The following is a 25,657-nucleotide window of genomic DNA, read 5'->3' as shown; positions in this document are numbered from 1 at the left end:
GTAATATCATGCTTCTTGTTTTTAAAATGTTTTACTTGCTGCAGACACAGACAGACTTACAAACTAACACTCTACAAATAGATTTCACAGAAGCCAAACTTTCTTTCCAGGGATCCTAACTGGTCACACAGTTGAAGACAACAACTTTTACAAAACTCTTTCATTAAATCTCAGCAATACGGTCACAACAGACAGCATGAGAAAAGAACACCAGTATGTCACAGCATCCCACCCCATGAAAGGTTCACACAGCACCAGAGGACATCAGTGCCATCTCCACAGAGTCAACAATTTAATGGCAGCAACATTCTTATACTGGAATGTTCTCACCTTTCGGCTGCAATAGAGGAACACTACTTCTACTCTCCTTACCTCACCAGATTTCAGAGGTGACTGGAAATATCTCACTCACCACACACGTACAGAACATCAAGCACAACCAAATCCTCAGCTCTGCCCTCACAACCACAGTTTAGATACTAACAGTGTTAAGCACCAGTCAAGAGTCTATAAAGAGCCACCAGTCATGGTGCTCTAACAACTATCATGGATTTTGGAAAGGCAGAGTACAACAGCTTAGACTTCATACTATCCTAGTAACAGCCCAAGGCTTTTGGCTGATTTGGAAAACATAAGAATAACAAGCTTGAGTAAAACTAAAAATATCAGGGAGAGCATAACTGTAATTCAGACATAATTATGTTTTAAAAAGGCTTGTAGGAAGTTCTCAACTGCATAACATAGACCAGACTAAAAGTTCATTATGACCCAAGGACCATGAACTCTTGTGTTAGAAAATTACCAGCTGAACACTGCATATGCTGACCTGCTGCTAGGAGCACTGCTGCATTACTGCTGAGTCATGCAAAAGGTCTACAAGATGGTTTTGTGAGGGGAGAGAAATGGGGTTTTAGAACCAGAAACCAAAGTGAATGTTTTGCAGTATTCTTCACACGTGGCATTTTCCCAGTTTACTCACACAAAGATGTCGTCTTTTGGCATGATATGATTTAAACCTTCATCCATTTGGAAGATTTTGTGGAATCGGTGATTATACACGTCTGTCACCACCATCTAGGACAGCAAGTGAGATTTGCAAAGTGATTATAGTAAAAGCTTACATAAATTTAGGCAAACTGCCTTTAAATTCAAGCAACAGTTTATTCCAATTCTCTATTACTAGAGATTGTGTCAGCACATCAATATCAGTTGTACTTTAATTTTCTGTCCCTTCTCTTAAACCTCTCTACTGCAATGAAACTACCAGAATAAACACAGACTGCTTCATGCATCTTTTCAATCTTATGAGCAAAGAACAGCACTTTGTTACAGTTTTGGCATGAGCTCATTGAGTTCAGCTTATCACCCATATAAGAGCTAGGCCACCAAAATGCTTCAAGAACAAATATTTATCAAAATTACTGTCTGCATTTATCCTTACATTTTCTGCAGGAACACCAGAGAGTTTGGAAAGTGATTCACACAGATCCGAGATGGCCCCCATCATTGGCACCACAACCCGGTACTAGAAACAAAGATAATGTTATGCTTACACCAGGCAAAATAAAGCCATGAAAGGCAGAGAGCAAGAAAATGGAAATAAAATCTTAAAACTCATTAATCTTTAATTTACAGGAAGTTCTGATGAAGTTACGGTTATAACCAAACACTTCAAGGTCTTCTGGATCTCAGCTTTACCTTACAAAGCAGGGATCTGGAGGGAATGAAAGCCATTAACAGCTGGCCTTCTGCTGTGATCAGGCTCAGCAGTAGCAAAACCCAGGAAAAACAAAAATCACCAGACACAGGAGCTTGCTCAGAAAATAAAATTGCTGTTTCTTTCTGTGATAAAAAACACCTTAGAGCCATTCTCTTCTATGCTACTGAAGATCAAGGCAAAAATCTTGACAGACATGGAAATACTGCCAATCAGCTCCTGCAAAGTTGCATCAGGACATGCAGTCACTCTTCTTGGGTGCCCCAGCTTGTGCTTCGCTGACATGTGGCAAGCACAAAGCTACTTTAGGGATGTGTGTGTCCATTTAAAAATAAAGAGGGGGCAAATAAAAACCACGTCTAATAAGGAGACTGAAAAAGCAAACATGTTTTTTTTTTTTTCCAAGAGGAATTGTTTTTCAATTCTGTTCGAAATTCAGAGGCTTTACCCATTTAGAATCACAAAACCACAGAATATGCTGAGTTGGAAGGGACCCACAAGGATCATGAAGCCCAACTCCTGGCCCTGCACAGGATTCCCCAAGAGTCCCACCATGTGCCTGATTGTTGCCCAGACACTCCTTGAACTCTGGCAGGCTTGTTGCTGTGACCACTGCCCTGGGGAGTGTGTTCCAGTGCCTCTGGGTGAAAAGCCTTTTCCTGATACCCAGCCTAAACCCCCCCACTGACTCAGCTTCAGGCCCTTCCCTTGCGTCCTGTCACTGGTCACAACAGTGAACAGCTTGAACCTGCCCCTTCAATTCCCTTTTTGAGGATGTTGAAGACCACAATGAGGTCTCTCCCCTCAGTCTCCTCTTCCAGGCTGAACAAACCAGTTCATAAAGCTTCCCCTCCAGACCCTTCACCATCCTCATGGCTCTTTGGACAGCCTCTAATAGATTCATGTCTTTTTTTTGTATTGTGACGACCTAAACTGCCCCCAGCATTTGAGGTGAGGCCGCCCCAGTGCAGAACAGAGCAGGGACAGTCCCCTCCTTTGACAAGCTGGTGCTGCTGTGCACCCCAGGGCACAACACAAGTTACATCTTTACATTTTCCAAGGTAACACGAGGTAAACAGGACAGTGCAAGCACGTTGCTGCTTTCAGGGAGCAGCACATCACCACAGGAAGCCACTTCCAGCTGACCATGACCTTAATTTCACGACCCAAGATTTTACAAAGTCACTTGATCTCACATCCCAGATTTTTCATTAGAAAACCCATACTGCCTCACTCATAAAAGAACTCGACTTAAAGAAATTTGTGTCTTCAACATGCCTCACCTGGACAGGTCTGCGCTGTGGGTCTGCATATACCAGGGTAACTTCCATGAGACGATCCCTCCTCAAGGGCAATGGGAGAGTTAAGTAACAGAAGGGATCAAAGGTCACAGAAACTTTAGAGCATTTGGGACAAACAAGAGTAGACTTGAAAAGACCATGAAAAATATCCACAATGATGGAATCATTCCTCAGCCTATGATTCTCCCATGCCTCTTTTGCCACCTCCTATAAAAACAATTTTAAAAAATACATTAGAAGTTACTTCTTGCAAATATTTCTACAGTGGGGTGAGCACAAGGACCAAAGAAAACTTGGAAAACTGATACTGATATGTCAATTTCATAGGGAAGGGGCTCTACCAGTATGTGTATGTCCAGCATAACACACTGGGATTTCTTCTCAGTGAAATTAAGGCCTAGCAGCAAGTCCAAATTTAATCTGATTTAGCAGAGTTTGATCAGGTATTCCTTGGTGCACACAATGCCAGAAGCATGAATGGAGCTGAGGAGACAGTGACAGGGTCACATGCTGCTCTTCAGGACAATCAGGTACGCTCCACCCTCCAGAAAGAATGGAGTGCTGCCTCTTGCTTTGGAAAGGCAACTACAAGTTACAGCTTTCAAGAAAAAAAGCAGAGGTTTTTCTTCTGGGAAAATGATGGCCATGTTTCACAAAGACAGTCTAAAAGGAGACAAATTACAATTCCTTCAAGTCCTTCAGAAGACAACTTATAAACTCCTTACCAAAGGGTATCTGGCATTTGTCTATTCAGGGCTGAAAACTGAAAACAAATTTATTTGGCCTCTATCAGGTAAACCTGATAAGAGAATTACTTTTCTCTATTTAGGTAGAGTGCCACAAGGCATGACAAGCTTGTCCTGTACCAGGGACACTGCTCTGTAGGAAGGATGTTTGTGTGGCCTGGGTGGCCAGGAAGTGTCCTAGAACCAACTAAATGCTCTGGGAAGCACCACCTGCCCTTAGCCTTAAGTAAAGGGCACTGTACCGAATCAGGTCGGCCATTGGCATCCTTCAGCTCCAAGTAGGGCTTCTTCTTCACTCTGTTCAAATCCTCATGCAAGCCATCTAGTAGAAAAGCCAGGAGCTCCTGGGAATCCTGCTGCTGGTATCCTGAAAACTGAGGAGCAAATCGCCCAACCTGTGTCTGAAACATGAAGGCAAGAGTGAGGGGATCTAAAACACTCAGGTTGGGGATTTTGCAGAGGTCAGCTCACCACTACCTTCTGTTGGCAGGAGGCTATGGTGAACTGGATGCTAATGCAGGGAAAGGTGTCAGAACAATTCCCCCAGCTACTTTCAGCATTTCAGCAGAAAGCAGCTTTTCACACTGAAGCAATGAAAACCTTACACCAATAAACAAAGTTATAGACAAGGGGGTATGTTTTGATCTTCATTTTATAATTTTTTAGATTTGTAACTTGCACACTTTTTCTCACTGACCAACGTTCACAGCTGGCAATTCATATGACCTTGCCTAATTTTCCAGCAAAGATCATTCTGATTCATCTGTAAACAGCTCTCAGGCTGGGAGGTCATTTACTAAGTAACGTTAAAGAGCAGTAGCCAACTCTGAGGAATGACACTACTCACTGGCAAGTTCCTCCCTGTACCCCAAAAAGCATTCACAAATCATGAAACACTGGAGCAATTCTGTCCTTACTGCCTTCATAACATCAAAATATGTGGCAGGCACATTAGCTTTCACTGTTTCTTCTGTGCCAAAGCTGTGCTACAGGAACATAACACACTTACTTTAAACATACGTGGGGCCACGTGAGACTGCCTCCCAGACCACATCTGCTTAATGAGATCTGCATAGGCTTCTGCGATTTCTCCCCTCATCCCCAGTGGGTTGTTCTGATTTATTTCAGCTTCATATTTATCTTCCAGGAAGTAATCAGTCAAAGGAGGAGTATTGCTCAGGCACTGAAAAAATATTAAGAAAATTAATTTACTGCACAGAACACTACGTATGTGTGACAATGAAACAACAAAATGAACTTTCAAATTAGAACATGTACCAAGTTAACAAAACTACTGAGAATTTGTTTAGTAAAACAAAAGAAAATAAAAAATTAAGGCAGAAATCTGCATTTGAAGGATTGGTATCTACCAAATTGATATCTATCTAGATTGATATCTAGAAAATTAAAGCATAATAGTAAATACAAGAAAGAAAGTAATCGATCCTTAATGTGACTAGTTTGCATGATAAATTAAGATTGAAGTATGTTTGAATTAAGTCACTTTGACAATAAAAAATTTTAAAGTTTCTCTTAGCTAAGTCCAAGAAAACACAGAGTAGCTTAAGGTTATCATGATGCAACTGAAAATAAAGTCATGTTGAACAAGAAGCAGGGCAGCCCAAGTTTATTGTGGTGTCCTGAATACCACATGCATAATGCATTACAGTTATTTTAAGACCTGTTCCAGATTTCAAAGCCATCACAGAGTGACTGAAGTCATTTCACAGCACTGGTACCACACAAAGTTTGCCCATTCCTTAAATCAAAATTCAGACAACTTGTCTCATATTTTGTTTGAACTTAGCAAAAAACTACCCCAAGCATGTTTTTACATTCTTTAAAATGAACAAAATAATGCTAAGAAATTAAGTTTAAAAGTAAAGAAATAATTATTAGCTTTGCATCACTGTTTCAGCCTTAACACCTTGCACAATGAACCTGAACCCTTCCTGTGGCTTTTCATGCTCTTAATTTTTCAAGAGTCTTTAACACAGGCCTAGAACTGCACGCAGTGACCTGCTCATGTCACTTGTGCAGCCCACACAAGTCAAAACATCCTGCACGTCAGCCCATTTTTGGCAGGGCACAGCACTGGGACCTTATGTTACAGTCAGGCACCTGTTTAATACAACTTCCCCTGGCCATTTCAGATGCCACATATTTCAGATTCAGTCCCTAATGCCATAATATATTTTATAGTTCTAATGAACTAAACATAAGCCAAACTAAACATGATTTTTTGGCCCATTTTTCTTGAGGTATAGTCTCCTCAAGGAATCACATTAAATATTCCTTTTTTCACAGATTTTAATCCACAATATGTATGAGACTGAACTTTTATTTAATTTTAATAAAGGCTCTTTCTAATTCTTACCTGTAATGCAGAATTCATGAAGCAGGTGTTTCCAAGGTTACTGAGTCCACAGAGTCCAGGCTGTGACAGGGAAGCACTGTCCCTGCAGTTGTAAGAGTTACAGACAAACCCAGAACCTCTGGAAAAAAAGACAATACAGTGAATTCCACCATGAGTTTGCTGAGTCTCAATACCACTTAAAAGTCACATCAAATACAAGTCAGAAAACTCTTTACTGAAATTTTTTTACCAGGCTCCCTGTTTCTGCTGCTTCACAGGGGCTAGTGCTGAATACCAGAAACGTGAAATGTCCATGCTAACTTTGGAAACATTAATCCTTACAAAGTCTATTATTAATTTATGGCTCATAACACGTTCATTTCCTCTGTCTGTAAGTACACAGCACACTATCCTAATGCAGCAAGAGTCTATATAATATACTTTAATAAATAATAAGAAAATTATGATCCATACCTGGAAAAGCTTCTACCACAATGAAAGAATATAATCCCTTCCCTCATGCTCTCAGTCACCTCAAAAAACAGGCAATGCTCTGGCAGTTAGTAAGCTCTGGAACATGCACTACTTTTGCAAGTGAGCAAGGAACAGCAGAAGGCAGCGGCTTCAAAAGGCTAAGTTTGATAAACAGGTAGTACAGAGAGTAGTACAACTCCTCTAGGGCACCATCACACTCCTTTTCTATACAGGCAAGGATGCATGAGATCACTCACATGAAGGATGACAAAACAAAAAGAACATTCCTGCTCTTACCCCCTGCCCAGGTGGGAGCTGTTCAGTCCATAGGAGTTACTGCTATCACCGTTAGTAATGACAGAAGTGGCAGACACTGAGGAGTAAGAACTTGCTGATGATTTTGTAGAGGTAGTAAAGTTTCTGCTAGTTGCAGTGCTTGATCTGGGAGAAAGGAAAAAGAAGTAGAAACAGTGCTACTACTTTTTTTATCCCCAGCTCCACCTCCCACAAAACTCCAAGGACCTGCTGTGCTACAGTTAATTACCCCACACAGAATTTACTGCCTTGATCTGTTTGATCACATTTCCAAACCATTGTCTGGAACAGAAACATCAGGAAAAAAGGACCAGAAGTAGGAGCAACAATTATTGCTTAAAGGCAAATCTGGGTCCCAGATAGAAATAAGTAGCAATTCAGACAGTGTGAATGAGAGGGAAGCAAGCTTTAATTTTATGAGTAAACCACCTTGAAATTAGCAAGCAAACCCCCCGCAAATCTTAAGAGCACAAAACACTCTACCTGCATTAAAAATTGACCAGGTCAGCCCTTCCCTGCCTGAAACTCAGACCATCTATTCAAACACAACGTTAATCAAGAAGATAACCAACAAGGCACTAAAATTTAACAGTGTCTTGTCATAGACAGTTCCATAAAAAAAAAAAAAAAACAGAATCACAAGATAGTACTAATTTTGACACTAATTAATTTCTCTGTAGTAGGAGTTGACTGGGATTAGGTCTAATCTTTCCATCTCTGCCCAAATAAACAAACAAAACCAAAAGCAAAAAGGTGCAGGACACCAACAGCCACACAACAGTGGCTACTATCCCCAAAACACAGCAGAGAGCCAGCAGAAGACAGGGCTTTCAAGCTTCAGCTTGTCCATTTATTATTTTTTATTGTGGCCCTCATTTTCAAATGATACAAACTAAAAATGGATATTCATAGTTAAGATGGTGCTAAAAGAATGTGCTGGAAAACCTCTGTGGGGAAAAACCTATACAACAATGAACAAGCCACAAAGGCCATGACAAGGCAGAACAGCTGGACAGCCTCAACAGTTTGGAAATAAAATAGCAGTAAATAAATACAGCAGTAAACAAGTTACAAGAGGAGCTTCCAGATGAAATTGGAAAACCCCAAACACAGTCAAAACCTGAAGCATGCTAAAAAACTTCACCAGCCAGCACAACAAAAAAGTATACTGGACAGTATCCTAGAATGAATGAGATCCACCAGAATAACTGAGAAAACCATTTCTGGGACAATACACAACATTCTCTCATTGCATGTTGGAGATGGAATTTCAAGATTACCAGGACACCAAAACAATATTAATGGGAAAACAGAAGATCTAGACTATACAACAATTATCAGACTCATATGTGTGGGTTTCAAGGGTTAAGAATAAAACAATTTAGAAAACAATAACATGCAAATCCATAATGAACACATTTTAGAAGTTTGAAGTAGTGAATTATCTAGAAGCAAAGAGGAGCAATCTAGAAAATGCTGGAGTTGAGAACTGAGCATCTCTGCTTGACACATTTGATCTCCCAGAGAGAGAACAGAGAAACTCAGAAGAAAACCTACTGGTGAAAAAGGAAAAGGAGGACAACCTCCTAAGGAATTTCAAGATTTCCAGCAGAAGCATATAGACATTGTTTCAAGAGTCACATGGCAACTAGAATTTCAAGTACTTCAACAGCATCCTACACAAACAAAAAAACAGCTAAGCATTACAAAGGAAGGTAAAAAACAAATCAGAAAGCAAAGGTAAGACATAAATCATAGAGTGGAAAAAAGTCTACCTATAAAGTCACCCAGGATCTTGAGTGAATTCCATCTAGAAAACTGTGAAGGTTCATGTAAGTAGCAAGACAACATGAGAAGCTAACAGCTCTCCATGGGAGATTAAAAAAACAGAACTCAGATATATTTGAGAAGATAAAAAGTTCTACCTATTCCTGCATTTTAGACATTACTCATCTATATGTAAGTACTGAAGAAAAAATTTCCTAAGGACACCTTCTTCCCCTTTTTTCACGAGACTGTCACAAAGGCAACCACTGATTTCAGGTGAAGGGCACAGAGAGCAGCTAAGAAAAACATTTGTCTTTGAAAGCTTGGAACCTTCCAAAATGTTCTGGCCTACTCGGTGGGTTAGCACTGAAACACAACTTCATCTTCACAATACTGAACCACATTGTCCCCATCTGCAGGTAAAGACAGCTGCTTTATTATGTCTTGCTACAAAACCTGTGAAAACCCCACACAAATGGCAAGTGAGAAGAAATCCTGAGACTTACAGGACAAATAGGATAAAATCAAATGACTCTGAATCCATATGGTTGTTAAGTTAAAAAGACTCCTAAACTAAACAACTTGAAAAAATACTGTAAAAGGCTTTCAAGTGGTTGAAAGACACAGATAGAAGTGTTTCAATTCAGCTGAGGACACCTTCAGAGCCCAGAGTCAGTTCTCCTCCTTTACACAACCAATAATAGAATAGTAATTTTGTGACAAAAAGTTTTTGTCAGAGCCAGATCAGCTGATATTTTATTCAACTGACAAAGCAGAGACTGTAATGGATGCTCATTTAAGAAGTTCTTACATGCAAAAAACTCTATAACTTATGTTACATCCTCAGGGCTCCTCTGTAAGCCTGGCATCAGCTGCAAACTCAAGCAGTTCAAAGCCATGGAATAAAGATCTGCACACAAAATACTTAGCCCAGCTGCTGAAGGGGTCCTCTGAAATCAGACAGTGTCAGCACACAGTGCCATGAGTAAACAGAGGAGATGGAAGAGGAAACAACAGGAAAATTCTACCTTCAACCAAAGAACCAAGAGGTATTTTACTGCTGCATATTGCAAAGGGAGACAGATAGCTACCAGGCAGATGCTAAATACAACTTCACTCCAGTTTTCAAATACAATACCTGATGGAAGAGGTGTTATTTTTAAAGAACTTCTTGTTTGCTTTTGCTAAGAAAATTATATCCATGATAAAAATGTGTGCTGAAATGGAATTCCGCTAGTTCAGGATTTTATTTGGCGAGTCTTATAAGTAACAATTTAAGATTACTAAATTGCACAGAGTCATGGATATACTCTCCTTTCAGAAACAAAGTATGCCTCTAATTTTTAAATTCCTAGAATAAGTATAATCCACAGCCTCTTCTGAAACTTTAGAAGTAAAAGTAGTTTCAAACTAAGAAGAAAGTAAGAAAGTCTTTTGTTCTTTAGAGAGCAGCAAACTAACAAACAGCAGTGGCCAAGCATAGGCTGAATATATGGCCCAAGGACTGCTGTGGAGTTTAAGAGCATTTTTCCTGTAAAATGTCAGCCAGATTGATGGCTGGGGAAACACAAGGACAGTTGCCAAACTTGTGGAAAAGCTATTTCCTCTGGTAGGGGGCCAGCGCCTCTGACAAGTAGCAAATGGTGAGTAAAAGTCCTGATGTGAAACAGAACCACCCACCCCATGGTCACCTTACACACACGCTCTGCAAGTAGGAAGGGTATGAACTCACAGCTTTCCAGAGCCTCTTTTGGCACTTGGGCAGTAATGCAGGTGCTCACCATTTATCTATCAACAGCAGAGAGCTCTACATCCTGTTTGGTTTATGTCATCAAAACTCTAAATTTGGGAAAAACTCCCTCATAAGCTTTCAGTAATAAACTGATACAGCTCACAAAAAAAAAAAATAAATTCCAAATATTAAGTTCCTCAGAACTCTGAGCATTCACTACTGGCAGATTTGGAAATACACTCCAAGATCCTTTCTGTCCTACAACAGCAAAGGACAGATAATTTGTTTCATTGTGCAGTGTACAGAGGTAGCTTTTTAAGCAGACTAGTTCAACGCAAATAGCACTTTTGTCTCCTAAGCACTATAGAAACCCTAAGCTATTTAATCCTCATACAAGCTGTTTGAAACAGGCTTTAAAACACAGTCTTGCTAAGAAAAGAAACCAGCAGCAGAACCACTGAAGAATACTTATATTTGAGATTTTCTCTCCTTCAAAATAACCAAAACAAAACAGGCCACAACAGCCAGTGATAACCAGAGAACACGTAGGCACTAGAGTCTAGCAAACAAGCTGCACAAAATAACAGAAACCTTTAGAACATGTTTGCTTACTTTGCCAGGCAATGCTGTCCAGGCCACGTGCCATCTTCATTTTTCACTTCTATTAAAACAACCTGAAAGAGAGTGCAAGTAATAAAGGTAACTGCAAGTCTGTTACACATTTTGCAAAAGCATTAGCAAATCCCATTGTCAATGTTTGCTCAAAGTACATAAAAGCAAGTGAAAAAAAAATACACATCAGCAAAAGCACTACATGAAATGAAACAAAAAAAAAAAAAAAAGAGAAAAAAAAAAAAAAAGAAAAAAAGTTATGCCCCTTACCTGACCCTGATAGAGTCCTGCATCTTGCACTGTGCTATCCAGCTTGCTGAGCTGCTCATAAGTGTTACTCATATACCTGTTCCATAGCCTGGTTTCCTTCTCAGCTGGGATATTGAATAGCTTTCTCATTTCTTTCTCGATGGTAGCTGTTCAGGAGAAAGAAAAAACACCAAAATCACTAAAACATGGGTGCTTTTGAGAAAACACTAAGACATTCATTCAGCAACGAGGTATATCACTTATCCTTCAAGATCCTTCACGTAGAAAACATTATGGAAGCTATAATTGCTCATGTAGTTTGTCTAATATTAAGTCTGAAAGAATAAAAACTTGTTTTCAGTCATGTAGTTGCCTATCAAGCCCTCAAACCAGTAACATGCAGAACACTTTGAGAACTTTCTGCCCAAAGGCCAACTTCTCTTCATCTCAAAACAGAGGTTCACGTTTTCAGTTACTACTGTCAAGCTGCCCATAAAGATGCTGTATTGGTTTTGCACGTCCTGGTTTTTGGTAGCAGGGGGCCACAGCAGTGGCTCCTGTGAGGAGCTGCTGAAAGCTTCCACCATGTCCAGCAGAGCCAAGCCCTGATGGCTCTGAAGTTGGACATGCTGCTGGCCAAGGTGGGGCCAATGAGAGAGGCTGGTGATGCCTCTGTGGTGACTTGTTTAAGAAGAAAATCAAAACTAAGTCTCAGTTTTTCTCCTAGTCAGAGGAGAGGAGGAGGTGAGAACGTGTGAGGGAAACAACATGGAGACACCAAGGTCTGTGGAGAAGGAGGGGCAGGAGGTGCTTCAGGTGCCAGAGCTGAGGTTCCTCTGCAGGTGAGGACCTTGGTAAAGCAGCTGTGCCCTGCAGCAGGGATGCAGAGATCCACCCATAGCCCATGGGGGAGGTGTCCATGGTGGAACAGGTGGGTGCCTGGAGGAGGCTGTGATCCCGTGGGAAATCCAGGGGAGAGAGACGGGGCCCTGCTTCCAGGCTGGAGCAGCCTGTCCTTGGAGGGCTGCACCCCGTGGGAAGAGAGACCCACATGGCAGCAGTTACGGGAAGTTTTGCTGCTTGTGAGACTGGAACAACACCAGAAAAATTCACAGAGAACTGCCTCCCATGGGAGGGATCCCATGGCCTCACAGGGGAAAAGGCCTCACTTCCTCTCCTGGAGCAGTGGAAGAAAACCTCAGTGCAGAACTGACCCAAAATCCCCTGTGCCCTGTCTCCCTGTGCTATTGGTGGGAAGGAGGGAGGGGCTGGGGAAAGAAAAGGTGTTTTTAAGGGCTTATTTTTACTACTTATTATCCTCCTCTGACTCCATTATTAATAAACTCAGTTTATACCTCTAAGTTGAGCTTATTTTTGCCCTTCTGCAGTATTTTCTCAGAGTCCTTATCTCAACTCATGAACCCTTTGTTAATTTTTTTCTCTCCTCTACCCAGCTGTGGCAGGGGAGGAGGGGGAGTGGGCAGTTTCCATGGGTGGCTGGCATTTGGCCAGTGTCAAACCACGACAGATGCTTTCTTCAGTTTAGTGATGTAGATGCAGAACAGTTGACATTCAGCATTTTAACATGTGAAAAATATAGCAATGAGAGAGAGAAAAAAAGTCAGATTTGCTCCAGTCTGGAGGTCCTGGAGGGCACAGATTATGTCTTGAGACAGCCTCAGAGCACAGCTTCATCTATCAGAGAACTACTTACCAACAGTATCTGCCTTGCTGAAGTGACAGGTGATGACATTGTCAGGATCACTGCTCTCGCACAGCTTCAGCTCCAGGAGATAAACCTCAACCTTATAGTGCTTCACAAACAGCCCGTACTCCACCACCTGCACACAGGGAACAAAGCAACACAAAGCTCCAACACTGAGCAGCCCTCTAAAGTACACAGTTCTAAATACTGTGAGCCTTTTGGAGTGTTCAGAGTCAAGCCATTAACTGAACACTGACTCGCTCCTAGATTCAGTCACCAGCTTGTTTGGGGGGTTTTGTTTGGTTTTTAAAACAGGAAATCCCAGGGCTTTCCTTCCACAGTGCAAAGTTCCAGAAGTCCATCATCACAGTTGAACTGACAGTGTCAGCTAATTGCTCATGAGAAATATTTGATAACACAAAGCATTCTAGAAGAAAATTACCTTTGCCTCTAGACTTTGGCTAAGTTTTATAAAAAAAAAGGTAGCCAGGCTGGAACACTGAAGCAAAATCTCTTATATCAGAAGAGAGCAGACCAAAGCATTATTTTTCTGCATGGTACACAGAACCTGCCTCATTACTCTCTCCTAGAAAGAACAGAAAAGTACCTCTGAAGTTGTTTTGATGACAACGCTTTATTTCAGAGTACTTTTCTAATCAATTTCACATTTGAGAGAATATTCCAATAGGTACATTTACTCCTGCCACTAGCACCAGCATATTTTTAAAAAAGCTTCCCTAAAACTGGACACCATTCTTCACCTACAGATCATAAAACACATTATGCCAGCAAGAAAAGCACATTTCACAGGCCAGTTATGAGACACCTGCAATGTAACACAAGGAGTAAGAAAAATTCTCTCCAGAGTTCTTGGCAGCTACAAAACCTCTGAAACTGATACCATATTTCATTGAAAAAGCTGGTATAATTTTTAAGAGTAACAGCAAGAGGCATTTGGTCAATGTCCTTAATTTGCTTAAACTTTCAGTCAGACCTGAATTGGTCAGGCAGTTGGACCAGATCATTAAGTCCCTTCCAACTGAAATATTCCATTCTATTCACGTGACACCAGACTTGGTATGATCTACATCTAACATTTTACAGAAAAAAAAAAAACAAAACTGCCCAGCTTTGGAAAGAAACAAAGAATTAAGACCTAAACTTATAGAGACAATTCAACTAAATTATGTTTCCATGTTTGGAGGATTTTTGCTTATAGAAGGCTGTATTAGATATGCAAGGTGCTTTAAAGGTAAATAATTAACACACACATTTGGAAAGATCTTCAGTACTTTGCTGTTACAACAGAAAGTAAAGCTCCCTGTTTAAACAGCTTCTTGACAGGCAGACTTCTTTTTAAGAAAGAAAAGAAACCAAGTCAAAAGTTTTCCATTTATTTTTCAGAATAAATGTCACTAAAAGTGACTTCCTGTTCTCCAGTATTCTGTAGTTAGAAACAAAAAAAAGCCATATTCAGAAATGAAAAGAACTCTTTCCAAGAAGTTCCTGATCAGATCATTGTGTCCATCAGGATGGAGGAATGAAGTCTCTAATCACCTGCAGATGTCTTTTAAACCGCATCTGACCAGCTTCCTTGCTCTCTGCCAAAGTACAGCTCAGGCCATTCCACAGCACAGCAACCTCAGCACAACTCAGCCGCTGAGGAAGCACATTAATACACCTTCCAGTGGGACTCCAGAGATGACTGCTCAAAAATATGGTTTGAGACTATCAAAAGGAACCTGAACCACAAATAAATCTAGCCTTTTCCTCCTGTACTTGGCTCTGATCATCAAACACAGAGATGGAAGAAATATATTTTAAAACCATAAAGCTGCCTGAAAATCACTTCCCAGATCCTACTTTTATGGATATTTTAATGTATGAATTACAATTGATCCATCTTTAGGAAAAGTCTAAAAGCATTCAAGGACCACAAGTTTAAGTGCTTGACTTTTAATGCTATCTGGTGAATACTGTAACCAGATCCTACCTACATTTTACTCAGGTGCAGCAGTGCAGCTTCCACGTCTCACTGACCCACTGGATTTTTGTAAGAGGCTGTTACAGCCCACAAACCTACTATTATGCTATATTTTAGCATCATCTTAAATATAAAAACCCCCTTCAGCTACCAGGTTAACAACAGAGACTGACAGTTTCATAGCAATTCAAAACTTAAAAAATTCACTCTTAACTAGACCCAGAATAACCTGACACATTAGGTCTGTAAACCAGCAAAAGCTCTGAGCTCTACCCCCTTGGTTATTGCACCACTGAAAGTAGCATCCGATACTACAACAAAAGAAGGCTCATGCAGTTAAGTGCAAGCTCCCAAATCTCTTGTCAACTTTGAAATTTTTCAAAAAAGGGAGTGGGCAATAACATGCCATGTTTTGTGAAAGCCATCAGCCAGTTCATGAAGGAAAGCTCCCTCACTTGGAGAGGCACTGCTCGGTAACAGTACCAGTTCTCCCTCTCAGCACAGACTTGCAATTCCTCAAGATGTTATGCGCTTCTCTAAAACCACATCTCCTTTACATGCTGCAGTTATTTTCTTCTCTCCTATTTCTTGCTTCCATGGGAGTTCTGTCTACTCAGCCGAGTGAACCTGAGGTCACCTGGTGATCCTCACCAGTCCCAAAGACATCAGAATTTCTCACTACACACAATTTCTAGCCCACACTGAATGACAACATTCCAGTACCACTGCTCACCACTTCCTGATCTGACTTCCCTTTTGGTGCCACACTTTCCTAGGTCTTGCACACCTTGGAGTAACCCTCAGTTACAACACAGTGCTGCTTAAACATAAGGGATGTTAATTCCATACATTATATCAACATTTGGTGTAGTGATTTCTCTTTTAATGAACCCCACAGACTGGCACTGGTCAGTTTAGCCACTACAATATCCTAAGACTAAAATAAAAACAAAAAACCTTTTACCTATACACATTTTTTTAAAAACAAACAAACCCCCCAAACTTGCCAATTCCACCTTGCAGAACAGTTTATATGCTCAGAATACATACATGACTGCATTTGCCAACCAGAAATATGACTTACAGGACAAAACCATATATCCATCTCTTTATAATGATTTCAGAACCACGCAATTTTGGAAAAGAAAACAAGAATCACCTTAGTCTCCAGAGGAAGCCCCTAGTCCTTCTGCACTAAAAGACTCATTCTGTCCTGGAAGACATATAAGTTTGACCAACAACTTATACTTGTCAACAAAGTACAAACTATCCTATGCAATATAAAAGCACTGTACTAGTCCAAGGAATCATAACCTGAACAAGGTTCAGGGCTCTTACTCCAAATAATCCATCAACTCAGAACCCCTGAATATTCAGGCATTTTGGCTGAAATACAGGCATGTTGTTCTTTCAGACAAGGCAAGAAGACAACACGTTATTATCTCCAAAGAGCTGCTGAGAATCCTGTCTTAGCTGACATCTGGCAAAATAAACAGTTTAGGTTTGATGGAGATCAAACGATGAAATCAGGAGAAGTTGATTCAGCCGTACTTACTTTCCTCACAATAGGCTGCTGCCCGTCTATGCAGCCATACCACGCTACTAGTTTGTTCCAGGCTTCGGTGGGCACCAGCACGTAATCCAACTCATCAATGAGGTGTTCCTTTAAACTCTGAGTTTCTGGATCTAAAAGGGAGACAGACGGCAGAGAGCGGGCATCAAACAGCACCTTTCCTTCTCCAGACCCACAACGTACTGCCAGGACACCAAGAAACACCGGCGCTCCCAGGGAGGCAGAGCCGGGCCAGTCCCGTCACGTACAGGGCGGTGCGGCCGCGTGCCCTCTCCAGCACTCGGCTTCGAAAGCGAAAGCGGCGCGGGGAAGTTCCCCGGCCGAGCCCGAGCCGCGGCCCCCTGCCCGCAGCACTCACCGACGAACAGGCCCGAGTTGTCGATGGGCCCCGGGAACAGGCCCGCGTTGTCGACGGGGCCCGGGAAAAGGTTGGGGTCGCCGGCGCCGAACATGTCCCAACTGTCAAAGCCCACATACTTCTTCCACTGTTTGAACCACCGACTCTCCACCAGGTACCTGCAACACACGGCACCGCCCGGAGCGGCCCCTCAGCGGCGGCGCGGCCCGGCCCGCAGGCCCCGCCGCCCGCAGGGGAGGGGGACGGGGAGGGAGGAGAGGCGCGGGTGTGCTCACCAGGACTCGCCGGGCCGGAGGGCCGTGGCCAGGAGCGGCCCCAGCTCCGCCCGCTGCTCCGCCGGGTCCGGCCGGGCCCGTTCCCCGCCGGCCGCGGCCGCCGCCATGTCCATGCGCGAGACCCGGCGCGGGCGGAGGTCGGCGCGCGCACGAGCGCGCGGGCGGGCACGCGCTGGGCGAGTGGGAGGGACTCGCCCCGCCCGCGCGCGCTGCGTACGGGTGGGCGGGGCCGCGCGCGCTATGGTGGCGGCCGCCATCTTGCGGCGGAACCGTGAGGGCGCTTGGGTGGTGCGGCAGCTGTCGCCCAGAATGTCATTGTGGGGGCCGCAGGGAGAGCCCGGGGAGCAGGAGCATTCGTCCCCGAGGGGGCGGACCTCGTCTCCGAGGGGGTTTCGTGGTCGAGAGGGCTCCCGGGCTGGCTTAAGTCCTCAGCTAAAAACGCTTCTGCAAACACTCTGTTCCCTTCCGCCGCTGCAGCAGCAGCACCAACCCAGCCTTCCCCAAACCTGCTCAGGGTGGCTGCTGCCAGCTCACTGCTCTGGGCTGCGAACACTGTGTACTTCACTTTCTCACCAAGAATCTCCCCCTTAAATTATGGCTCAGTGAAGATCGAACCCAGACTGAAAGCTTTAGCTCTTCATAAAGATTTTATTTTCCTTTCCCTCAGGGCAGTCTCTGACAAAACAGGTGGCAGAACTGTTTGGTTGGACTGTTTCAGTTTCAGACGCTCCATTTTCTCACATGGAACACACTGATGAGGGCATTGGACTTCAAAATGTTACAGGAATAAACGGGAGAACGGGTGTGTGACCGACTGGGGAGTGCTCAGGAGTTTGGGTATTGTCTCAGGAGAGAACTGCTCGAGGAGATTTAGGCATTGATCCCTCGAGTAGCATGTCCTGTGCTGCTGAGGGAGCCTGTCCTTGAGAAGGGGGCATCTTGGGAAGAATTCAGAAAATCTGCCTTGAACGGATGCACCAAGGAAATTCCTTTACCTTGTGTGAAGAAAAGGCAGGGGTGCTGTGACTGCCTGTGCCAGGAGCGTTCTGGCAGCACCACGGGCAGGGGGGCTCTGCCAGCCTGGTACTGCTGCTGCAACCAGGGCAGCGTGATAAAAGCCTTTATCTTCCTGACAGCAGGGCAACTCCATTCAGTTAACACTGAAAGGACCATTTTCTCCTTCCAGTAAGAGCTGAGTGATGTTACTTCAGTTTTTCTCAGAGGGCAGGGCCCCTTTGGGCTCTAACACACCCTATTATGGCAAGGCTGGGTGTGTTTTTAAAATGAGTCAGCTATTCTGAGATAACGCTTGTGTGGCTGACCTCACTCTGCTAATGAATTACTGACTGCTCATAGAAAGTGCAGTAAACAATTAAAAGGTTTAATTCAAACCTTTCTGATTCCGTGCAAGAAAATTACATTGTGGCAGTTTCACTGTAGACAGAGGTGTCTGTGTTCTCCTGTCTCCTCAAGCACTTTCCTTTCAGCCATTGACTTCTGCCCTGATCTCCAGCTCAGCCCAATGGCTGTGAAAGTACCACTGGCAGCAGCAAAGCCCCCTCAAGGGCTCCCCTCCACAGGACTGGAGGCATGAGTTCCCAGCCTGTCTTATGAAGGCAATGATCAAACACAGTGACTGAAAGCTTCCGAGGAGAAAGGAAATTTAAATAGCTGAAAGAAGCTTGTCCAGAGTAAGAGAGGTCTCAGACTCAGGCTGATGGCACTTCTGTTGAGTAGAACTTCTGAACACCACATCTCATCAGACAGGATTTCAGCAGATAGCCCAGGGTTTAGTGGGCAGAACACTAGCGAATCTGAGAGAGGGAGAAAGGGCCAGGAATTATAATTTTTCTTGGAATTAGTTAACACTTCTGACTGCTCCAAATATTTGCATTTGTTTAAGGATTTAAGAAGTTGCAGCAACTATCAGCAGCTAAAGGGGAGAAGAAATAAATCACTAGGAAGGGGGACAAGTAGGGGACAAACACTTTATAGGAAGGAGAGAATATATGAAACTTTGATGTGCAGAAGAATGGAAAAGCAGGAACACTAACAGGGGGATTAATTGTTTGCAATTAAAGTGTGGTGTAGGAGTATATATGTGACAGATGGGAGATGTTGAAAGGACAACATCCTCAAGCCACAGAAGCAACCAATTGTGATAAAATAGTGTTTATTTTAAGGTTTCCCTCTGAGTCAGTCTGTTTCTCTCTGGAATTACAGAAATTACAGAAATAGAACTGGGCTGGTTTATAATCCCTGAGGAATTGCCTGGGATTCTTCATGCCTCCTCTCAGCACAGAGCTGCTGCCTGTGGTGAAACGTTCACCTCATCACAACACCAGCCAAGGTTTGTGTGTGAGATCCTGTGTGGAGACCCTGCTCCACTGTCCCTGTCACTGCCAGAGAGCTCCAGCTGGTGCCTTCTGCGACACAGTCCCCTGGACCCCGGAGCCAGCTGCTCCAGGAAGTGCTGAAACCAGACCGGGAATAACAAGGCTGAGCAGCTTTCAGCCGTGCTGCAGAGCTCCTGCTGGTGTGCTTACACTGGGATTACACTCGTTTTCCTGCTGGCATGGCTCATTTTTGTCCTGGAATCACGTCACTGTACTGCTTCTGGCACGGCTGGAGCTGTTCTGGAGCTGTTGCTTTGTTTTCCTGCTAGCACAGCCCCAGCAATCAGAAGGTAAATAAATCTCTTGGCCATAGGCACAGAATAAACACAGTGCAAGGTGCTCTTCTGACCAGCAGGCATGGCAAGAGACCTTTTTAGGCAGGATGGAACTCCAGCAGGTGTTTGGTTCTGCTCCCTGTAGCTGTGAGCCTTGACCAGAGCCAGAGGTTGGTTAGGAACAGAGGAGGCCCCACTCAAACGGCTCAAGTTTGGTGAGTCAGGAATGAGGAAGTGCCACAGCTTACGTTGAGAAAAATTTTTCAGTGCCCTGAGTTTCTGCAGCTCATGATCCCCTGTACTGTCCACCTATTTCAACATCCTGCATTAATGAGGGAAGTAGAACAACTGAAAAAATAATTCCCTACACCATGCATCATCTGCTGCAAAGCTTAAATAGCTGCTGAAAACATCCTGTTTTTTTCTATTAAACTGTTCTGGGATTTAAGAAAATAGCCCGGTGAGGATTGTGCAATCTGAGTTCAAAGCTCGATGACTCAGGGGTAGCGGCAAGCAGGGTGGTGCTGGTTGGAGAATTTACCCAGTCTCTCCTCAGCCTTGAGGGATCCTTGGATATAGGTGCAGTAACAGAGCAACAATGAATTTGTGAAGTGAAAAGCTACAAATAAGAAAAAAAAAACCACCAAACTCTCTAATCCTGAGTGTTTTTATTATGAAAATGGTGCACTAATGCTTGAAAACATTATGCCTTCCCTTGGAGAGACCAAGTTAGTCTGGGTAAGGACTCCTCAGTCCCTCACCAAGTTTATGCTCAGTGCTACAAGGCCTTGTGAGGAGTGGCTTGTAATGAAAATGTGCTCACAGAGCAATTTCAGGAGTGAAAGTTTTCCTGTTGAAGACATTGAGCTACTGGGCAGAAGGATGGAAGGTGAAATTTGGCACAGGCTCATGATTTAGCACAGGAAACCAATCACAATTCCAGCCACTTAGCAGCAGCCTGTAAAACCAGGATTGCTGAGCAGAGCCGAATGTCAGAATTATTACTAAATCAGAGAATCATTAAGATTGGGAAAGACCTCTAAGATCATTGAGTACAATTGTAGCAACTTCCCATTAAGTACTTCTCAGCTCCATGGCTGGCAGGAGTCAAAAAAACTATTAGGGAAGAAGTAAAAAGAAAATATTTCCTGGCACATGTGCACTTGGGAGTGTCATATACAATTCCTGTGCCCAAAGGGAAACAAGGACACTTAGGCAAGGCACAGTTTCCGTGTGCCAAGTGGTTGAATGGGGTGGTATTGCACTGGGAACGTGGACAAACTGGTTTGTCACAAGATTCCCTGCATTGTGAGGTGCTGGGGATGCACAAAGGTGCTTCAGGTCTCATAGAGGACTGCAAAGCATGTGAGGATCTGTGTTGGGCTACCACTGACGTGAAATGGGTAGAGCCAGTAAGGGGGCAGTGGCTCTGGAGCAAGGGGAAGGAACAGCGGTTGCTGCTTGTGGTCGAGGTCCCTCCGGGCTGCAGGATCGCTCATCTCCCTGCCCCAGTAGTTATTAGCCAGTTATGGCCTGTTGCTGGTAGCCACACTGGGAACTCATCAGCCTGTGTAAAATCAGCTCCTGGCCATGTGCCAGCGTGTTCCCTCTGCAGGAAGCCTTAAGGAAGGTCCAGTGAGCAGTGGGGCAAGGTCTGTTCCCTGACTCCCTCCCGTTCTGCCAGGCTTGCTACCCGTGGGGCAGGACATGGTACTGATTGACAGCTTGCAGAGCTCATGCCCTCGGTTTACTTCAGCCTGACTGCAGAGCCCTGCTCGAGCACCCCAAGTCTGCCCCTGTGCGCACTCACACGGGCTGATGAACAGGTAACAGACCCATAACGTTCTGCCCAACTCACCCAGATTTACCAAGCCACAGCCTTAAAGAAAGTACACATTTTTTTTTATTCAGAGAATCACAATAAACTACTGAAACTCACAACTGCTTGCCCTGGCATAGCTTCCCAAACATTCCTGTGCAGCTTTTGAAAACATCAAGCACACTTCAAGGATTTAGAACATGCACCATCATAAGCAAAACCTGCACGAGACATTGGGATTTCTGCCTGAGCTCCCTGCAAGAAAAATAGGCAGGCGCGCAACAAGGGGAAAGGGCAGAGAACGTTCTAGGCAACCTTCTGCAGAAGCAACTCAATATCATCCTGGATCTTGATGGTTTCGAAACTCCGGCTGTAGCGTTTGAAGGGCACGCCGTCGGGGCCAATGAGGAACTTCTCGAAGTTCCAGGCGATGTCGTTGCGGCGGACCGGGGACCAGATGATGTACTGCGGGTTGGTCATCAGCGAGGAGGGGTCGTCGTGCGGGAAGGGCAGCGCCTCTTTCAGGAAAGTGAAGAGGGGGTGCTCGTCCTTCCCGTTCACCTCGCACTTCTCGAACATGATGAAATTTGGCTTGAACCCGTTGCCAGGACGAACGTACTCGAGCATGGGAAGAATCTCATCGTTGGTGCAGTTTTCCTAGGGAAACAAAGGTAAACCCGCCCCGAGCACGGCCCGTGAGAGCCCGGCCGCGGCGGGCGGCTCCTTCCCGCTCCCCGGGTCCGCTCCCCGCCCTACCTGGTGACCGAACTGGTTGCAGGGGAAGCCGAGGACCTGGAGCCCGCGGGGGCCGTAGCGCTGCTGCAGCTCGTTGAGCTGCAGGAAGTCGCGCCTGGTCGTGCCTCAGAGCGACGCCACATTGACCACCAGCAGCACCTTGCCCCGCAGCGAGCCGAGCGACATCGGCTCCGCCGCGCCCAGGGGCCGCGCCGCCAGCCCCGCCAGCCTCGCCGCACCGCCCGCCGCCGCCGCTGCCATGCTGCGCACTGCCGGGACAGCGGCCCCGCGCCCGCCGCCGCCGCGCTCCGCCCGCCCCGTCCCGCCGGGAGCCGCCTCCCGCCCCGCCCCGAACCGCCCAGCGCTGCCTGCCCGGGCATCGCCCCCCGCCCGCCCGCGCCTCCCGGGCCTGGCGGGGCGGTGCCCGGGACAGCTCTGAAAGGGTTCGGCGCGCTTTCATCAGTGAAATGCGCAGAGCGGGGTGGTTTTAAAACTCACGGCTGACGGGGATTTATCACCGATCCTCGGAAACGCTGTGGAAAAGCAGTAAAACAGAGTGGTCCCAGGAGTTCCACCCTTCGTACTGACACGGCCAGCCGCGTCCAGGGGTGGCACAGTGGCACCAATGCTGCAGCGTTTTCCGAGGACACCACTGCCACAGAGCATGGCTTTGGGGAGAGAAGCACCGTCAGTTTGTGCATCAGGAAGAGGAACGGGAGGGGCACAAGACAGGGCGGCAACAAATTCCCTTCTTCAGACTCCTGTAATTTTTCCACCTCTTTGAGGCTGTTGAAGTCTACACACAGGATTACAGCTTGGTATATCCTCATTAGAAGAAGAGAAGTAGGCTCCTTTTTCAGATTCAGAGGTTGCTTTTCCCCATCCTTGACTTTTTCATTTCTTGTCTAATTTGCTTTGTCTAACTTGCTAACTGTTTGCAGGAGTGGTACATCAAGCAGCATTGACTGCTCTGTTCCCCACAGATTCCCCACAGCCCTAAGTGAACTGGGCTGTTTCTTGTGCTCACACCAAGCAAATGGCCTGGCTGTCCCTGCAAGGTCTTTGTGAACCACTGCCCTCCCCCAGAGCACCCTGTGAATAGGCAGGTCGGGGTCAGGCCTTGTGTCCATGTCCATGGGTTGGATCAAGGACTGTGGAGCAGCACGGCAGGAACAAAGAGCCAGGGCCTCAGCTCCAGGGCAGCTTCCAGGGGGAAGCAGGGAGCCCCTGCTGAGGCTCCTGCCAGCATCTGCGCCAAGTGAGCTCCATTCACAACAGCCCAAGGTCAGACAGCTGCTTATCAGCCCTGGCCCCCAGCCAAGGCAGCCTGGGCCCCGCACGGGGGGATGCGCTCAGCCCCCCCTTGCTGTCTGCTCTTTCATGCATGGGAGCAGGGACTTGTCACGAAATGCCAGCTGTCACTAACAGGCACCACATAATGCTGCCTCTCTGCTCTGGGTGCCCAGGTGACTGCAGGATCTGGGGGGTTGCTTTGAGCTTCTCTTGGCACCTGCCCCAATGACTGGGAACTGGAATAATTCCAGTTCCCGGCTGTAGCAAGTTTTGGGGACTTTCCTGATTATCTTGCATCTTTGGGGACCTGAAGGGTGTTGCAGCAGTGATGGCAGGAGCCATGTCAAGTGTCCTGAGAGAGTGCTGGAGTTCGGCTGATGAGCAGAGGTACATGATCCATGTTTGCTCTTGAATAGATTGATGGTTACAGTCAACACAGACTCCTCCTCACCCACCCCAGGACACAGCGAGCCACAGTTCCTGAAGAAGAGGAATTTCCCTTCAGGGTGACCTCTAGGGAGGGGCCACATCTCTGCTGCCACTTTTGACCTCAGACTGGCACCTTCACTCCTCTGTCTGGTCCCAGGAGTTACTCTGAAGTAGGGGAGTTTACTTCTGGGGCCCTGCCCTCTCCAGAGAAGCACAGGTTAGGCCTTTCACTTCCTTGATGAGCCAGTTTTAAGGGCAGAGAATGAACTTCCTTGTTGGCTCAGAGCTAAGGCCAGTGCCTGGACACACTCTGTGCAGCCTACTCAGCTGGGATTCAGTTGATCCAGTGCCAGAAGCTCCAGGGGGACCAAATGGGTTCAGGGGACCCCTTTTGGGCAGTGTGACAAGTACCAGTTGCCCTACATGGTCAAAAAAATTGCTGTTTAACAGCAAGAACAGTAAGTAATCACAAAAGCCACAAAACCACATCTTCTAGCCTCCTGCTTACATCATGTACCCACTCTTGGTACTGAACTCCCACCTTTGTCCAGGGGGCTGGCACTTGGCTCCTTGCTTTTCCCCTGCCTCTTCCACCTCCTGCCTGCCTGGATCACTCTCCATTAGTGCTTTCATTTCCCAGGTCAGGTCTGGCCATCTGTGTCCTCAGCTCAGTTTCATCCAGAGTAAATATGTCTTCCAGAGGTGACAGATGTGGCAGGAACCCAAAAGGAGCCAGGCTGCCAGTCCTCAAAGGCAGGAAAGCTGACTGATAACTGAGATGATGGTGTAGGTCAGCAAGAGCTTAGAGTCAGTCACCGCTGCGTTGAACAGCAGCGGATACACAGCCACAGGCTTTGAGCAACAGGCAACCTGACTCCAAACCCCTGTAAGAGCTGTTCTGTAACTGTGGCCATGGCAGACTGCAACCTCACGTCCCTGCAAGACTGAAAACCCTTGGATTTGCTCAACTGCAACATCCCTCCAACAAAGGGAACTGCAAATGAGCAACTCATCAACAGGCCAGAAAATTAAAACCTCTCTGGCAGCCCTACAGCTGAAGTTGAGAACTTCCTGCTCTGTTCAACCCAGTCACCCTGCAGGGGGAGGACAAACACCCAGGAGAGGAAGGAGGGAAGGGTGGGGTGGGTGACACCATCGGGCTTGTCAGACAATTCACTCTGGATGTCTGTGGCTGAAGAGGAAGGACAAGGACCAGAGGTACAGGGCACTCCTACAGCTGGGTCTGTGTCTCCTTTGCTGCAGGAAAAGCAATCAGAAACTGTCCAAAAAAAGAAAAAAAAGTGACACAAGTGTTTTGTATGCTATTATGGGATGCAGCCAGGTGCTCAGACATGGATTGTCATCAGCAGCTGGACTCCCTCCAACCCAGCCCAGCGAGGAGGCTCTCAGCTCAGAGGCAGCTGCTGTAAATACCAGTGTGAACATGGAGATGCCCACTGCTGTTCCCTGGCCTTCCCTCCCCAGGAGCAGCACAATCCACTCCCCGGCATGAGTGCAGCACAGCGCCCACACCTCGAGCCCAGCC

At 45.5% G+C, this 25,657-nt stretch overlaps 2 protein-coding genes across 3 annotated transcripts in view; both read right to left on the bottom strand.

Annotated features, from left to right (window-relative positions):
• Positions 1–17,294, bottom strand: part of USP4 (ubiquitin specific peptidase 4) — a 32,645-nt gene extending 15,351 nt beyond the window's left edge. Inside the window, exons 1-13 of one of the 2 annotated variants that reach the window (XM_015641110.3) lie at positions 17,165–17,294; positions 16,890–17,047; positions 16,514–16,644; positions 12,984–13,110; positions 11,291–11,436; positions 11,021–11,082; positions 6,892–7,035; positions 6,142–6,259; positions 4,774–4,947; positions 4,007–4,165; positions 3,001–3,225; positions 1,442–1,525; positions 980–1,074 (exon numbers count right to left, since the gene is read on the bottom strand). In XM_015641110.3, coding sequence (XP_015496596.1) covers positions 980–1,074; positions 1,442–1,525; positions 3,001–3,225; positions 4,007–4,165; positions 4,774–4,947; positions 6,142–6,259; positions 6,892–7,035; positions 11,021–11,082; positions 11,291–11,436; positions 12,984–13,110; positions 16,514–16,644; positions 16,890–17,047; positions 17,165–17,277 — 1,736 coding nt within the window. In that variant the 5' untranslated portion in view covers positions 17,278–17,294. The remainder of the gene's footprint in view (positions 1–979; positions 1,075–1,441; positions 1,526–3,000; positions 3,226–4,006; positions 4,166–4,773; positions 4,948–6,141; positions 6,260–6,891; positions 7,036–11,020; positions 11,083–11,290; positions 11,437–12,983; positions 13,111–16,513; positions 16,645–16,889; positions 17,048–17,164) is intronic. The other variant, XM_015641111.3, reaches the window with a different exon arrangement.
• A 4,423-nt stretch (positions 17,295–21,717) lies between these two features.
• GPX1 (glutathione peroxidase 1) lies at positions 21,718–22,692 on the bottom strand. Its single transcript, XM_015640458.2, has 2 exons — positions 22,411–22,692; positions 21,718–22,311 (listed from the first exon to the last, which is right to left on the bottom strand). Exons 1-2 carry the CDS (start codon positions 22,648–22,650, stop codon positions 21,961–21,963), a joined length of 591 nt encoding a protein of 196 aa, XP_015495944.1. The 5' UTR covers positions 22,651–22,692; the 3' UTR covers positions 21,718–21,960.
• Between the last annotated feature and the right edge of the window lie 2,965 nt (positions 22,693–25,657).

This window comes from Parus major, chromosome 12, assembly GCF_001522545.3.
Source record: "Parus major isolate Abel chromosome 12, Parus_major1.1, whole genome shotgun sequence".
NCBI classification, from domain to species: domain Eukaryota; kingdom Metazoa; phylum Chordata; class Aves; order Passeriformes; family Paridae; genus Parus; species Parus major.
Note: the sequence above shows the minus strand (reverse complement) of the source record. Positions and strands in the feature narration are given on the sequence as shown.